General features: G+C 36.7%; 1 protein-coding gene across 4 annotated transcripts in view; it reads left to right on the top strand.

The window, feature by feature from the left end:
- POLI (DNA polymerase iota) overlaps positions 1–16,755 on the top strand; it is a 39,887-nt gene extending 23,132 nt beyond the window's left edge. For 2 of the 4 annotated variants that reach the window (XM_030810399.1, XM_030810400.1), the window contains exon 10: positions 1,486–2,554. In XM_030810399.1, the coding sequence (XP_030666259.1) occupies positions 1,486–2,304 (819 nt within the window). In that variant the 3' untranslated portion in view covers positions 2,305–2,554. Of the gene's footprint in view, positions 1–1,485; positions 6,096–15,784 lie in introns of those variants that run through there. The other 2 variants (XM_030810401.1, XM_003267523.4) reach the window with 2 other exon arrangements.
- The last annotated feature ends 245 nt before the right edge of the window (positions 16,756–17,000 follow it).

The following is a 17,000-nucleotide window of genomic DNA, read 5'->3' as shown; positions in this document are numbered from 1 at the left end:
TGTTTATAATACCTATCTTATGGTTTCTGGCCTTAAATATACTGTGATCTAAGAAGAAAACATAAGCATCAGTGGATAAAAGAGAGAACCATTATGGAGGTTCTCTATTTTGGAATTGTTAACACATTTTATAGTATATAAAAATATGATGGATTATCTCAGAAGTATTAAAATATTTTCAGATATTAGAAGTCACATCTTTTTGTCTTCTAGCTGACACATGAGCACATGAGCTATCAGTACCTTTCCCACGATTCTTTTGTTAACGTATTTACATTTTCTTGGTTTTGAAATAGTATTGAATTTTGATAGCAATATTGATAGATTTGACTACTGATTTTATAGTTGTAAAGTTAACAGTGTGGCAATAGAAAGGCAGAGGCCAGTCACATTTTCAGACGACTAAAACAACCCTTTTACTAATAGACAAACCACTATTTAGTAAATGTGGGTTGCCTTAAAAATAATTATTTTTTACTAAATTTTTCATGCCTATAATTAACTCAATTTAAAATACTTTTTTGTTTTTTTAGTCAGGATAATTTTAGTAACCTTTTCATTTTCATTTAAGTTTAAAGTGAGAACAGGATAGTGTATGGAAATAGTGAGTTAATACTCTCTTCAAATTACTTTTTTCTGTGACCCTTTTTATTCCATTTATTAAATTTTAAAAAGTGTTTTCTTTTTACATTTTAATTAATCTGTGAAATTGGAATTAAAAGTACTCATTTATAGTGGCATTAGAAAAGTAAATATAAGTGAAAGTACCTTGTATGTATTTGTCACACAGTAGGTATTCAATAAATAAAAGGGCCTGAATCTTTTCTACTCTTTTTACTTTTTTGGAGTTCATATTGTATGGATGTTTACGGAGTTATATTTGACTATGTTTATATTTTTATGGTGCTTAAAACTAAAGGAGACATTTAAATGAAAAACTATATAGAAAAATTATGCAAGTTAGAGTTGAAAGTGTCTTTAAATTTTTATTTTATATAAATATAAACTAGTACTATATCTTCATGGTGTTGGGTTTTGTTATAGGCTTTTTTTTTCTTTTTGTTAAAAGTTACCCTTTAGAATAGTAATTTTTGGAAAACTAGCCCTTGATGCTATATGTGTATGTTTTTTTGAAAAATACCCTTAGGTGAACTTGCTTTTTCTAGGTCGTCATTCTTTTATTTATAGAATTGAAAGTTTGGTTGCATGATTGTTACAATCTTCCCAGGTCTCCAAATGCATATTTACCTCTGTCTCAGTGCTATCTAGGAAGGAAACCTCTTCCTGGAATAGTGGGTAAAGATTCACACGATAGTGTGACTAATTGTGGTAGTAGATCTCTGGTTGTTTGGAACTGGCCACAAAGAGTTGTATTTGTTGAGTAGGTTAGAAACATGTCAGATAATAGCTACAGGCACACAGCAGCAGCAGCGATATTTAAAAGATACCAGATATCTAAATTAGTCTGTTATTCTTGTGTTCTAGAAAATGAAAGACACTCATACGGAAGATTTTCCCAAAGACAAAGAAATAAACCGGGATTTCCTACCAAGTGGAAGAATTGAAAGTACAAGAACTAGGGAGTCTCCACTAGATACCACAAATTTTTCTAAAGAAAAAGACATTAATGAATTCCCACTGTGTTCACTTCCTGAAGGTGTTGACCAAGAAGTCTTTAAGCAGCTTCCAGTAGATATTCAAGAAGAAATCCTTTCTGGAAAATCTAGGGAAAAATTTCAAGGGAAAGGAAGTGTGAGTCGTCCATTACATGCCTCTAGAGGAGTATTATCTTTCTTTTCTAAAAAACAAATGCAAGATATTCCCATAAATCCTAGAGATCATTTATCCAGTAGCAAACAGGTATCCTCTGTATCTCCTTGTGAACCAGGAACATCAGGCTTAAATAGCAGTAGTTCTTCTTACATGTCTAGCCAAAAGGATTATTCATATTATTTAGATAATAGATTAAAAGATGAACGAATGAGTCAAGGACCTAAAGAACCTCAAGGATTCCACTTTACAAATTCAAACCCTGCTGTGTCTGCTTTTCATTCATTTCCAAACTTGGAGAGTGAGCAACTTTTCTCCAAAAACCGCACTACAGATAGCCATAAGCAAACAGTAGCAACAGACTCTCATGAAGCACTTACAGAAAATAGAGAGCCAGATTCTGTTGATGAGAAAATTACTTTCCCTTCTGACATTGATCCTCAAGTTTTTTATGAACTACCAGAAGCAGTACAAAAGGAACTGCTGGCAGAGTGGAAGAGAACAGGATCAGATTTCCACATTGGACATAAATAAGCATATTCAGCAAAAAGGTCTGAAAAGCAAGGGAATACCATTATTTTCGGATTAGCAGTTTATTAAGTTCTTCTATATTAAACACTAACAGATATTCAATAATGGAGTAAACTGTTCCAGATAAAGCAAGAATAGTTGCAAGAAGTAAATTCTGGCACAAAGCATAAAAATATAACAGAAGAAATAATGTAAAATACTATCTTTTATGTCTAAAGTCATTTTATATTTTCAATAAAAATATCATGGTCAACATAGAATATTTTTCATGAATTGGTGGGGAGATGTATATGTTTGTATATAAAAAAATAGCCAAATCGTTGCAATGATATGGTAAAGGACACTTTTTTTTTCCTGTGAAATGTGGAATATCTCAAATTCAGCCTGTTAGGCTGAATAGCAAATCCTACTGCCAACTAACCTATTAAAAATATAGATAGTTTTGACTAAAGTACTACATTACATTTAGTATGTTGACTTTTAAAATACCAAAGCAATTTATATTCAATTAATGCTTCTTCATACACCAAGAATCTACCACAATACACAGCACACAAAGGCCGTTCAATAAACATTGAATGAATGAATGGTTTGGCTAGGGCCAGGGTGGGGAGTTAAAGTGAGAGGAGGGTATATGTTGTAGAGAACAGTGGTAGAAGGAACTGTCTGTGCAAGTAAATTAAGGGAAAGATGGACACCAGAAATGCAAGGTGATGGGCCTATAAGCATACTGGATAATGGAAGAAGTCCATTTCTTTCTAGCTAGTTTGAAGGGCCTAAAAGCACTGACATGTTTTTGTATCTTCCCTACATTTGGAGATGATATTAGATTGTCATAACAACCACAAATATAGACCATTACTAAATTGGTGGATGTCCTCTTTCTCCCATTGTTATTGCCTTCCTCTTTTGCCTGCTATACTAAAAATTGGATATAAGATTGAGAATGTATTATATAATTTGCAAGACATAGAGGATGTTTATAGAATATACTAAAGTATCCCTCAGCACCAATATGGGAGTATCCTGGTCTCAAGTTTATAATTTTTGCACATATAATCTAAAGAAGAGACTTTAAAAATAAAGTACACAAATATGAACCAAAGAGTAGCTTAAAAATACTTTCTTCTAGGTCTGAAATTTTCTTTTCTTTTTTTTTTTGGAGAGGGTCTCACTCTGTCGCCCAGGATGGAGTACAGTGGCGCTATCCCAGCTCACTGCAACCTCTGCCTCCCAGGTTCAAGCAATTCTCCTGCCTCAGCCTCCTGAGTAGCTGGGATTACAGGCATGTCCTACCACACCCAGCAAATTTTTGTATTTTTAGTAGAGATGACGTTTCACCATATTGGCCAGACTGGTCTCGAACTCCTGGTCTCAGGTGATCCTCCACCTCCGCCTCCCAAAGTGCTGGAATTACAGGTGTGAGCCATTGCTCCCGGCCCCAGGTCTGAAATTTTAACTTAGTTTTGGATTCCTTGAAATTTGAAAATATGCTAACACGAAAGATTTTAAATAGGTAGTTTGAGGTTATCAAGAACAGTAACTTGGAGCAAGAACATCAGAAATTGTTCACCATGCAAATATTTAGTACTCTGAATCAAGGAACATAGTATTTTTTACATGGAGTATTCCAGTAAGGTAATTAAACTTATGAAAAGGATATATAACTTTTTGTAAATAATTCATTAAAACATTTTATAATCCTTGTAATGATTTCAGGACCTTGGACAGCTAGAAGGGTCTTAAGAAAAAATGACTAAGAAAAGAAAGTAAATGGTTTTGGCCAGCTTAAAAAGAGAAGCTAAAATAGTTAAAAATACATTTCATAGATTGAGAATGTAGGGGCTATGTCACAGTTATGCTACTTATTTTGTGGTTTTAAGTTAGTCTCAACATCTTTGGGCCTCAGAATCAACTTTTTCAGGGATCTTTTTTCTCTGTCTTTAAGATTATCTCTTTTTTCTTTGGTGTTTTGCAGGTTTACTGTATTATTTGGAAGTGCGAATTTCTTTTTATTCTTGGTATATACTGGCTTATTCCTGTATCTTTTAATTCATGTTCTGTAAAATTCTCAACCACTAGCTCTTCAAATATTTATTCTGTATTCTAGGACTATATACAAATGATAGATTTTCTTACTGTATCCTTCATGTCTCTTAATTTCTCATATTTTTCATCCTCTTGTTTCTCTTTACTGCATTTTGGGTAATTTCATCAGCTCTATCTTTCTGTTTACTAGTTCATTTTTCAATAGCATCTCACCTGCTATTTAAAACAATGATGGTTTTAATTTCAATAAATATATTTTTCATTTAATTATTTTTAACTTCCTGTTTACTCATTACAGTCCCTTGTAAGTCTATTTCTAATTTTTAAAAGTCAAATATTTGATATTTTTGATAATTTCAATATTTTAAGTCTTTATAAGTCTACATTTAAGGTTATTATTGCATCTCATTGTGACTTATTTCCTTAAGTATGTGTTAATCTGCGAGAAGACAGAGGGCCTAAATTGTGTATGTTTTCCTTCAGTATGATTTGAGTTCGTTGCTTCTCTGGGTGAGGTGGTACAAACTCCTTGGCATACTCTATTCACCTTTGAGGATCCTGATTGAATACCTTGTCTTAAGTTTAAGCTCCCTGACCCTTCCTACTAGCCGAAGGTTTTGTCTCTGCAGGTCAATTCCAAACTAACAGGCAGATGCTGTTAGCTATCTGCCTTCAGGGATAAACCCTATGTTTCAAGCTTGCTTCTTGCTTGATGCTTCCTGCTGCTTTCTTGCTTTAGTTTCAGCTCAAGTTTTTTTTTTTGTTTTTTTTTGTTTTTTTTTGTTTGTTTGTTTTGTTTTTGTTTTGTTTTTTTTTCTGTTTCTGTCTTGAATGTAGAGGGTATTTTTATTTTTATTTTTTCTGTTTCTCTCTTGAGTGTATGGTGTAGAGGGGGTTTCTGTCTTGAGTGTAGGCCTGGAGATTTCCCTTATATGGTACAAACCAGCAATGAATTAAGAGGTCTGTTTTCTCCAAGATCTAGTGTTTTGTACTAGGAGAACTCTTAAAAAGTATCTATTCCACTGTAGTGCCAAAGTACAAATTTATTTGGATTTGTTTTTTTTTCATCTTATTTTTTAACGTATTTTTCTATGTTATGCTTCTTTCCCACCTTTATCTCTCCTCCTATCTTTTGGGATCAGGTGGGTTTTCTATTTAATCATATATTTTCCCTTTACTGATTTGGAATGTGAATGTTACAAGTCCTTTTGATTATCCTTAAACATCTAAAAATGCTACCCCCTTTCCAAACAACACAAAGGTATTGAAATAACATTAATTCTAATTAAATTCCACAAGTTCTTTATTAAATCTCCGAATTGGATATTATTAGTATTTTATATAGTCAATGTTCATCTTTTTTGCTGGGACATGGTGGGGGCTTACCTTTTTTCTTGTGTGTCAGATGTTCCTTCTAGGTAGAATTCTTTATACTTTCTGAAATTATGTCCTTAGAGCTGTAGATTTAGAACTGACATCTCTTGAGCTGTTCTAAGATAATATCTTTTACTTTGGAGATATGCAGTTTTTATTGTATGTCTAGCTATAGATTTATCATGGATTTAGGTTCATTCTGAATCTGCAGATTTGTGTCTTCCATCAAATCTGGATTGTTTTCAATATTAAAAAAACTTCTATTTTAAAATCTGTATATAGAAAGGTACATAAACATAAATGAACATGTTAATGAGTAATTGTAACAACTATGTAACTATCCAAGTCAAGAAATAAAACATATCAAGTAATCAAGAAGTCCAGAGTTTTCTTTGGGGCTTCATTACGTAGGCATGATTTATTAAAACCTTTACTGTGTGACTGAACTTAATCTCCGGTTTCCCTCCTCTGTCTGGACATCAGGCTGGCTCAAAGTCTCAATACCCTAATCATGGTTGTTTTTTTGATGTGAGCTACCTCCATCCTAAATCATCTTGTTAGCATTAGCTGTCTGGGGCCCACTGTGGGTCACATCATTAGCATACACTGTCAGGGCTTACCATGAATGATGAAGGCACTCCTGTTGTTTAGGAAATTCCATGAGTTTTAGGAGCTTGGTGTCCAGGAACCCTGAACAAAGACCAGACCAATTATACTACAGAATCTTTTTTTTTTGGGGTGGGGGGGATGGGGTCTCCCTCTGTCACTCAGGCTGGAGTGCAAAGGTGTGATCTTGAGTCACTGCAACCTTCATCTCCCGGGTTCAAGTGATTCTCCTGCCTCAGCCTCTAGTAGCTGGGATTACAGGCACCTACTACCACGCCCAGCTAACTTTTGTATTTTTAGTAGAGGTGGCATTTCACCATGTTGGTCGGGCTGATCTTAAACTCCTGACCTCGAGATCTGCCCACCTCGGCCTCCCAAAGTGCTGAGATACAGGTGTGAGTCACCACCCCCGGCCCTACTACAGAATCTTTTAAAATAAGTTTTGAGGTGTATTATGGCCCCAAAAGTGATCTACTTTAGTAAATATAGGTATGACTTGACTGACAATGTGGTTATGCTCAGATAAGCCCATTGTAAATTGAAAATATCATGAGTGAAATACATTTAATACATCTATGAAACATCATAGCTTAGCCAGGCCTACCTCAGACATGCTCAGAGCAACTCACATTGGCCTACTTTTGGGCAAAATCGTCTAACACAAAGCCTGTTGACAGAGCCTGGGCCGGGCATGGTGGCTCATGCTTGTAATCCTAGCACTTTGGGAGGCCAAGGCGGATGGATTGCCTGAGCTCAGGAGTTTGAGACCAACCTGGGCAACATGGTGAAACCCTGTCTCTACTAAAATACAAAAAGTTAACTGGGCGTGGTGGCGCACGCCTGTAGTCTCACCTACTCGGGAGGCTGAGACAGGAGACTCACTTGAACCTGGGAGGTGGAGGTTGCAGTGAACCAAGATCGCACCATTGCACTCCAGCCTGACTGACAGAGCAAGACTCCATCTCAAACAAAACAAAACAAAAACAAAAATAAAGACTGTTTTATAATAAAATGTTGAATATCTCATGTAAGAGTATCATGCTGCATATCAGTCACCGAACAGAATTAACAGCAGATACTACTGGAGAAAAAATTAGTTCACTTGAAGTCAGAGCAATAAATTATTCAGAAGGAAACAGAAAAAAATAATGAACAGAACATCTGTGAGCTATGAGACAACTTCAGGCAGACTAATATATGTCTTATGCAAGTCCCCAAAGAAGAGAAGAGGGTGGGAGATATAAAAAATACTTGAAGAAACAATGGAGAAATTTTTCCAAATGTGAGGATAACTATAAACCCAGAGGTCCAAAGAGCTTGGCAAATCCCAAGTACAATAAACATGAAGAAAACTATACCAAGGAGCATCCTAATCAGAGCTCTTAAAACCAGTGATAAACACCATCCCTTCAAAAAGACATACTATTAGGCCGGGCGCGGTGGCTCACGCTTGTAATCCCAGCACTTTGGGAGGCCGAGGCGGGCGGATCACAAGGTCAGGAGATTGAGACCATGATGAAACCCCGTCTCTACTAAAAAATACAAAAAATTAGCTGGGCGTGGTGGTGGGCGCCTGTAGTCCCAGCTACTCGGAGAGGCTGAGGCAGGAGAATGGCGTGAACCCGGGAGGCGGAGCTTGCAGTGAGCCAAGATTGCGCCACTGCACTCCAGCCTGGGCGACAGAGCGAGACTCTGTCTCAAAAAAAAAAAAAAAAAAAACATACTATTAGAGAAAAACAAGCAAAACCAACAATTTTGAAAATATTGGAAGCCAGAAGACAGTGGTCTAACATCCTCAAGTAAAGTAAAGAAGTGGGGGAAAAGTCTGTTAACTTAGAATTCCAAACCCAGTAAAAATCTCTTAAAAAAAAAAAGTAAAATAAGAACATAAGGCATACATATGAAAGAACTCATGCCCAGTAGACCTACATTACCCATAAAATTAGAGGAAGTCCAACAGGCAGGAAGAGCACACCAGATGGAAATACAGATCTACACACAGAAATGAGGAGCACCAGAAATGTGAGTATATTTAAAAGCTTTTTCTGTTTCTTATTTCTAAGTGTCTTTTTAAAAGTTGGCTATATAAAACAAAAATAAAAATTATTAAAAATATATTGTAGGGTTACAATATATGTGGGAGTAAAATGTAACAGTACAAAGGCCAGGAGGGGAAGTATATAATTTTAAGTATATAAATGGTAGTATATTATTGTAAGGCCCTTAAACTAAACATGAAGTGGTGGGTTACAGCTTGAAGACAGACTGTGGTAAGTTAGAGATGTATAATATAAACCCTAAAATAACCACTGAAATAGCAAAATAAGTTTTAATTAATAAGCCAGTAAAGAAGATAAGAAATAGAATGACTTTAATAAAAAGCCACAAAATTCAATCCCCAAAAAAAGCTTAAAAGGAGAGAAAAGGGGAATAGGACACATGGGGAAAATAGAAAACAAATAGTAGGTTGGTACATTTAAGTCATATCAAAATCATGTTAAATATAAATGATCCAAAAACCTCAATTAAAGGGCAGAGATTATCAGATTGCACGAAAAAGTAGGACCCAACTGTCTGCTGTGTATATAAAATTTTTTTAAAAATAAAGACAAATATGTTAAAAGTAAAAATTGAATAAAACACGAGTCTAACATTAATCAAAAGAAAGATGTAATAGCTTTCAACAGGAAAACTGCTTGTTAGAGCAAAGGAATTTATCAGAAAATCATAAACCGGTCAATTCATCAGGAGAATGCAGTAGTCCTAAATGTTAATGCATCCTCAAAATACATAAAGCAAAAGCTGATAAAACTGCAAGGGGGAAAATATCCACAATTGTAGTTAAGAGATTTGAGGCTGGGTGTGGTGGCTCACACCTGTAATCCCAACACTTTGGGAGGCCGGGGCAGGCAGATCACAAGGTCAGGAGTTCAAGACCAGCCTGGCCAACATACCGAAACCCCGTCTCTACTAAAAATACCAAAAATTAGCTGGGTGTGGTGGCGGGCACCTGTAATCTCAGCTACTAGGGAGGCTGATGCAGGAGAATCACTTGAACCCGGGAAATGGAGGTTGCAGTGAGCTGAGATTGTGCCATTGCACTCCAGCCCAGGCAACAGTCTGAAACTCCCATTACACACACACACACACACACACCACACACACACACACACACACAAGATTTGAATAGTTTTTTCTCAATAATTGCTAAAATGAACATACAAAAAAAATCAGTAAGGATACAGAAGACTTGAACAATTGACATTTATACAAAAGTCCACACAACAGCAAAACATTTTGTTAAAGTGCACACAGAATACAGATGTTCCCTGACTTACAATAGTTAAAAATTTTCAACTTCGTAATGGTGCAAAAACAATGTACATTCAGGAGAAACCATACATTGGATTTTACATTGTGATGCTCCTTCTGCTTCTTTCAGGTGCTTCCTTTCTCAGCGTTCATATGTACATAATAATCAATACTCAACTGAGGACTTAAGGGGTATTTTCTGCAGATTTCTGCAGCTATCTGAATTCTGAACTCTAGCTGTTGGTGTCTGCAGACTCCCAGGTCCTTAATTCACAGAGACTGCTAGGCTCTCTCTGGCTTCTGTCCTCCAGGGCTGCACCCTGGAAACTTCAGGCAGTAAGTAAGCTAAGGCAACTGTAGGGCTCACTTCATTTGCTGACTTTTCATTTCTGCTATTTTGTTGTTATTTTACTTTTTAAAAAAGTTTTTTCTTATTCTCTAAATGTTTATTTCCGTAGCATCCTGTTCTTGTTGATATTTTCTCAGATACAGTATATTCTCATCTCTAAAGATGTGATAGAACTTCCAAAGATTTCCTTATACTGTATAGTCTCTCTTGAAGTTGCTTTTATTTGCTTTATTAAGAATGTGGGACTAAAAATATGACTGGAAGCTCTGATAGCTTGGGTAGGACTTGTCAACTTTGAGTTACATACAGGATGATCTGGCTAGGTCATTGTTGGAGGAACTCCTGATGTCCGTATCATTAGATCTTTCCTTTGGGGCTGGTTATGTTTATCAAATATGATGATTAAAATACTTAGATTATGGATGTCTGGCTGGCTGGCTGGCTGGCTGTGTTACAGGAACAATGTGGGGAAAGGGACTAGAAATCTCAGCATTCAATATGTATACTCATTTAATCTTCCTGTTCTTAGTATACTTCCTAGGTTCTCAACTGAACCAAACATTCTCTAGTTCAGAGACCATTTGTTTGACTGTCCTCTAGAGGAGAGTAAAAAAAGAGTTTTACTCTTTTACAATTCTCTAGAAAAAAAACTCCAGCCTTTTGTTGGATTTGAGGAGATAATTTCTCAATTTTTTTTATCTTTAATTTTTGTTGGTACATAGTAGGTATGTATATTTATAGGGGTACATGAGATACTTTGATACAGGCATGCAATGCATAATAATCACATCATGGTAAGTGGGGTATCCATCCCCTCAAGCATTTATCTTTTGTGTTTACAATCAACTTATAATCTTTTAGTCATTTAAAAATATACAATTAAATTATTATTAACTATAATCACCCTGTTGTGCTATGAAATACTAGGTCTTATTCATTCTCTCTAATTATTTTTTGTACCCATTAACTATGCCCACTTCTCCCAACCCACCTCCACTACCCTTCCCAGCCTCTGGTAACCATCCTTCTACTCTATCTTCACGAGTTCAACTGTTTTAATTTTTAGCTCCCACAAATAAGTGAGAACATGGAAAGTTTGTCTTTCTGTGCCTGGCTAATTTCACTTAACATAACAACCTCCAGTTCCATCCATGTTGTTGCAAATGTTTCTCAATTAGTTTTCACCCACTTCTCCTTACCAAGTCCCATTAGCCTCACATCACTGATGTGGAATTAGCCCTGTGGGTTATCAGCTTGTGGATGTCCAGTATTTGTGAAAGCAAAAGTAATGATGTATTGCTATTTGAATTACAGCTGTGATACACAGTCTTGCATTTAATGGTTCCAGTGTAGACTTAAAGGTAGAAGCTTTCACAGTAGGACACCTACATAGTATACTTGGAGGCATCCCCAGGAGCCTAGAATCTGCCCTTCCCACTTTTCCAACAATGCCCTAGGTACCTAATTAGCTGTACTAAATTCACCCCTTTCTGCCTAAACTACCTAGATTGTTCTGCATTATTCCTAGAATGACAGAATGATAGAAAACTCTGTTCTTTTAAAAATTTGCTTGCACTTTTTCTTATACTGTCTGTGTTAAAGCTGTCATGTTTTAATTACTATTTTCAACAAAGTCATTTTTATTCTGTATGAAGTAATACAAATATTTGAATTATTTGGTGGGGGACTATAATTCTTTGTCTTATTTATTATTTCTGCTGACAACTCACACATGCTGGCATTTTTCCTCCTGTGCTCTGTGATTTTGGAGTGTGTGTTCATGTTTGCTAGCCTTTATTTGTGGAACTCCTGTAAGGTCTGGATGAGGATGTGTCACTCCAGGACATATTTGCACTTGCTTCTGCTGGCACTTGGACTATTTTGTTAATTTCTTATCTTGCAAATTAAACCTCAAATCTTTGCAGACCGCAGGCATGCATTCTCAGACGATACTTCCACCTGTCTCTCCCAGTTCATTTTTCTTTTCTTTTCTTTTTATTATACTTTAAGTTCTAGGGTACATGTGCACAACATGCAGGTTTGTTACATGTGTATACATGTGCCGCGTTGGTTTGCTGCACCCATTAACTAGTCATTTACATTAGGTATTTCTCCTAATGCCGTCCTTCCCCCATCCCCCCACCCCAAAACAGGCCCTGGTATGTGATGTTCCCCACCCTGTGTCCAAGTGTTCTCATTGTTCAATTCCCACCTATGAGTGAGAACATGTGGTGTTTGGTTTTCTGTCCTTGCGATAGTTTGCTGAGAATGATGGTTTCCAGCTTCATCCATGTCCCTACAAAGGACATGAACTCATCCTTTTTTATGGCTGCATAGTATTCCATGGTGTATATGTGCCACATTTTCTTAATCCAGTCTATCATTGATGGACATTTGGGTTGGTTCCAAGTTTTTGCTATTGTGAATAGTGACACAATAAACATACATATGCATGTGTCTTTATAGTAGCATGATTTATAATCATTTGGATATATACCCAGTAATGGGATTGCTGGGTCAAATGGTATTTCTAGTTCTAGATCCTTGAGGAATCGCCACACTGTCATCCACAATGGTTGAACTAATTTACACTGCCACCAACAGTGTAAAAGCATTCCTATTTCTCCACATCCTCTCCAGCACCTGTTGTTTCCTGACTTTTTAATGATCGCCATTCTAACTGGTGTGAGATGGCATCTCATTGTGGTTTTGATTTGCATTTCTCTGATGACCAGTGATGATGAGCATTTTTTCATATGTCTGTTGGCTGCATAACTGTCTTCTTTTGAGAAGTGTCTGTTCATATCCTTTGCCCACTTTTTGATGGGGTTGTTTGATTTTTTTCTTGTAAATTTAGCTTCTTTGTAGATTCTGGATATTAGCTCTTTGTCAGATGGATAGATTGCAAAAATTTTCTCCCATTCTGTAGGTTGCCTGTTCACTCTGATGGTAGTTTCTTTTGCTGTGCAGAAGCTCTTTAGTTTAATTAGATCTCATTTGTCAATTTTGGCTTTTGTTGCCATTGTTTTGGTGTTTTAGTCATGAAGTCCTTGCCCATGCCTATGTCCTGAATGATATTACCTAGGCTTTCTTCTAGGGTTTTTGTGGTTTTACGTCTAACATTTAAGTCTTTAATCCATCTCGAATTAATTTTGTTTAAGGTGTAAGGAAGGGATCCAGTTTCAGCTTTCTACATATGGCTAGCCAGTTTTCCCAGCAGCATTTATTAAATAGGGAATCCTTTCCCCATTTCTTGTTTTTGTCAGGTTTGTCAAAGATCACATGGTTGTAGATGTGTGGTGGTATTTCTGAAGCCTCTGTTCTGTTCCATTGGTCTATATCTCTGTTTTGGTACCAGTACCATGCTGTTTTGGTTACTGTAGCCTTGTAGTATAGTTTGAAGTCAGGTAGCATGATGCCTCCAGCTTTGTTCTTTTGGCTTAGGATTGTCTTGGCTATACGGGCTCTTTTTTGGTTCCATATGAACTTTAAAGTATTTTTTTCCAATTCTGTGAAGAAAGCCATTGGTAGCTTGATGGGGATGGCATTGAATCTGTAAATTACCTTGGGCAGTATGGCCACTTTCATGATATTGATTCTTCCTATCCATGAGCATGGAATGTTCTTCCATTTGTTTGTATCCTCTTTTATTTCCTTGAGCAGTGGTTTGTAGTTCTCCTTGAAGAGGTCCTTCACTTCCCTTGTAAGTTGGATTCCTAGGTATTTTATTCTCTTCGTAGCAATTGTGAATGGGAGTTCACTCATGATTTGACTCTCTGTTTGTCTGTTATTGGTGTATAGGAATGCTTGTGATTTTTGCACATTGATTTTGTATCCTGAGACTTTGCTGAAGTTGCTTATTAGCTTAAGGAGATTTTGGGCTGAGATGATAGGGTTTTCTAAATATACAATCATGTCATCTGCAAACAGGGACAATTTGACTTCCTCTTTTCCTAATTGAATACCCTGTATTTCTTTATTTCTTTTTTGAGACAGAGTCTCACTCTGTCACCCAGGCTGGAGTGCAGTGGTGCTATCTCCGCTCACTGCAAACTCCGCCTCCTGGGTTCACGCCATTCTCCTGCCTCAGCCTCCTGAGTAGCTGGGACTACAGGCGCCTGCCACTATGCCTGGCTAATTTTTTGTATTTTTAGTAGATACGGAGTTTCACTGTGTTAGCCAGGATGGTCTCGATCTCCTGACCTCATGATCCACCCGCCTCAGCCTCCCAAAGTGCTGGGATTACAGGCGTGAGCCACTGCACCCAGCCCCCTTTATTTCTTTCTCTTGCCTGATTGACCTGGCCAGAACTTCCAACACTATGTTGAATAGGAGTGGTGAGAGAGGGCATCCCTGTCTTGTGCCAGTTTTCAAAGGGAATGCTTCCAGTTTTTGCCTATTCTGATATTGGCTGTGGGTCTGTCATAAATAGCTCTTATTATTTTGAGATACATGCCATCAATATCTAGTTTATTGAGAGTTTTTAGCATAAAGGGCTGTTGAATTTTGTCAAAGGCCTTTTCTGCATCTATTGAGATAATCATGTGGTTTTTGTCATTGGTTCTGTTTATGTGATGGATTATGTTTATTGATTTGCGTATGTTGAACCAGCCTTGCATCCCAGGGATGAAGCCAACTTGATCGTGGTGGATAAGCTTTTTGATGTGCTGCTGGATTCGGTTTGCCAGTATTTTATTTAGGATTTTCGCGTCTATGTTCATCAGGGATATTGGTCTAAAATTCTCTTTTTTGTGTGTGTCTCTGCTAGGCTTTGGTGTCAGGATGATGCTGGCCTCCTAAAATGAGTTAGGGAGGATACTCTCTTTTTCTGTCATTTGGAATAGTTTCTGAAGGAATGGTACCAGCTCCTCTTTGTATCTCTGGTAGAATTCATCTGTGAATTCATCTGGTCCTGGACTTTTTTTGGTTGAAAGGCTATTAATTGTTGCCTCAATTTCAGAGCCTGTTATTAGTCTATTCAGCAGTTCAACTTCTTCCTGATTTAGTCTTGTGAGGGTGTATGTGTCCAGGAATTTATCCATTTCTTCTAGATTTTCTAGTTTATTTGTGTAGAGGTGTTTATAGTATTCTCTGATGGTAGTTTGTATTTCTGTGGGATCGGTGGTGATATCCCCTTTATCATTTTTTATTGAGTCTATTTGATTCTTCTCTCTTCTCTTCTTTATTAGTCTTGCTAGCAGTCTAGCTAGCAAGAAAAGATCAACAAAATTGATCTTTTCAAAAAACCAGCTCCTGGATTCATTGATTTTTTGAAGGGTTTTTTGTGTCTCTATCTCCTTTAGTTCTGCTCTCATCTTAGTTATTTCTTGCCGTCTGCCAGCTTTTGAATTTGTTTGCTCTTGCTTCTCTAGTTCTTTTACTTGTGATGTTAGGGTGTCAGTTTTAGATCTTTCCTGCTTTCTCTTGTGGGCATTTAGTGCTATAAATTTCCCTCTACACACTGCTTTAAATGTGTCCCAGAGATTCTGGTGCATTGTGTCTTTGTTTCAAAGAACATCTTTATTTCTGTCTTCATTTCGTTATTTACCCAGTAGTCATTCAGGAGCAGGTTGTTCAGTTTCCTGGTAGTTGTGCGGTTTTGAGTGAGTTTCTTAATCCTGAGTTCTAATTTGATTGCACTGTGGTCTGAGAGACAGTAGAGTCTCAGTAGATTTAGGAAGAGAGTTGGGAACAGAAGACAGTCTCCCTTTAGTTATGCTGCTCTTTTAAATTGTAGTGGTTTTTCGTGTGCCTTCCAGCTTCTCCCCAACTGTGCCCTTCCTCTTCCCACAGATCCCCAGTCCCCAGATTTCTGTGCATCCTCTCTCATGCAAAGAGGGCTGGAAGACAAACTTGTGAAGCTAGAGGGTGATTACTAAAGGAGTTTGAAGTGACTGCCATGAAAAGACCTAATTATTTTTGATGAGAATGGTATTTCTGTATGTTCCTATACTTGAATTTTGACAATATTTTTGTATGAAGCCTCAGAGCTGTTCAAGCCACAATTCCAAAAAGGCGTGTACTTTTTTAGATTTGATACGTAATATTTTTGAATAAAAGTAGAGTTTTTGCTGGGGCTAAATATTAATATTCTTTAACAATCATTCCAATCCATAGAGTGAGATTACAAAATCTTTACTAAGGAAATTGCTTGTAAAGTGTAATGTCAAACAAATATTAATAATGTAAACACATTAACTATATATTGGTAAATAATGAGTGATATGGTAGATAAATGATAAAACAAATGCTATTGATTGCGATATAGTTTTTAATGACATTCTTTTTTGGCTTGGATAGGCTTTTCTATTTTTTTACAAAAAACTTATTTCAAGATAATTGTAGATTTGCATGCAGTTTTGAAAAATAATACATAATAATAATACCATATTCCCTTTATCCAGTTTCTCCCCATGGTAATATCTTGCATACCTACAGTACCGCATCACAACTGGGAAAATGACATTGATACTACCTGCTGCCATTATTTAGATACCATCAGTTTTACATGCACTCATTTATGCATGTGTGTTAATTCTGTGCAGTTTTATTGCATGTATAGATTCATGTGACCACACCACAGTCAACATACAGAACAGGTTTATCACAAGGATCCCTCCTGCTACCCTTTCAAAGCGACAGCCACTTTCTTTCTTCTCCTCCCCCCTACCTCCCTAACCCCAGAAACCACTAATTCTGTTCATCTCTATCATTTTGTCATTTCAAAAATGTTAAATAAATGGAAGAATGCACTGTTTAACTTTATGAGATTGGCTTTGTCATTCAGTATTATTCCCCTGAGACAATTCCAGTTGTTGTGTGCATCAATAGTTTGTTCCTTTTCATCACTTAGTAGTATTCCATGTGTGGATTACCACAGTTTAACTCTTCACCCATGTGGGTTGTTTCCAGTTTTTGGCTATTTGGAATAAAACTACTATCAACATTTGTGTACATGTTTTTGTGTAAATGCTTTCATTTCTATGAGGTGAAGAGTACAATTGCTGGG

Source organism: Nomascus leucogenys, chromosome 4, assembly GCF_006542625.1.
Source record: "Nomascus leucogenys isolate Asia chromosome 4, Asia_NLE_v1, whole genome shotgun sequence".
NCBI classification, from domain to species: domain Eukaryota; kingdom Metazoa; phylum Chordata; class Mammalia; order Primates; family Hylobatidae; genus Nomascus; species Nomascus leucogenys.
The sequence above is the reverse complement of the archived record's forward strand: the minus strand, read 5'-3'. Positions and strand labels throughout refer to the sequence as shown.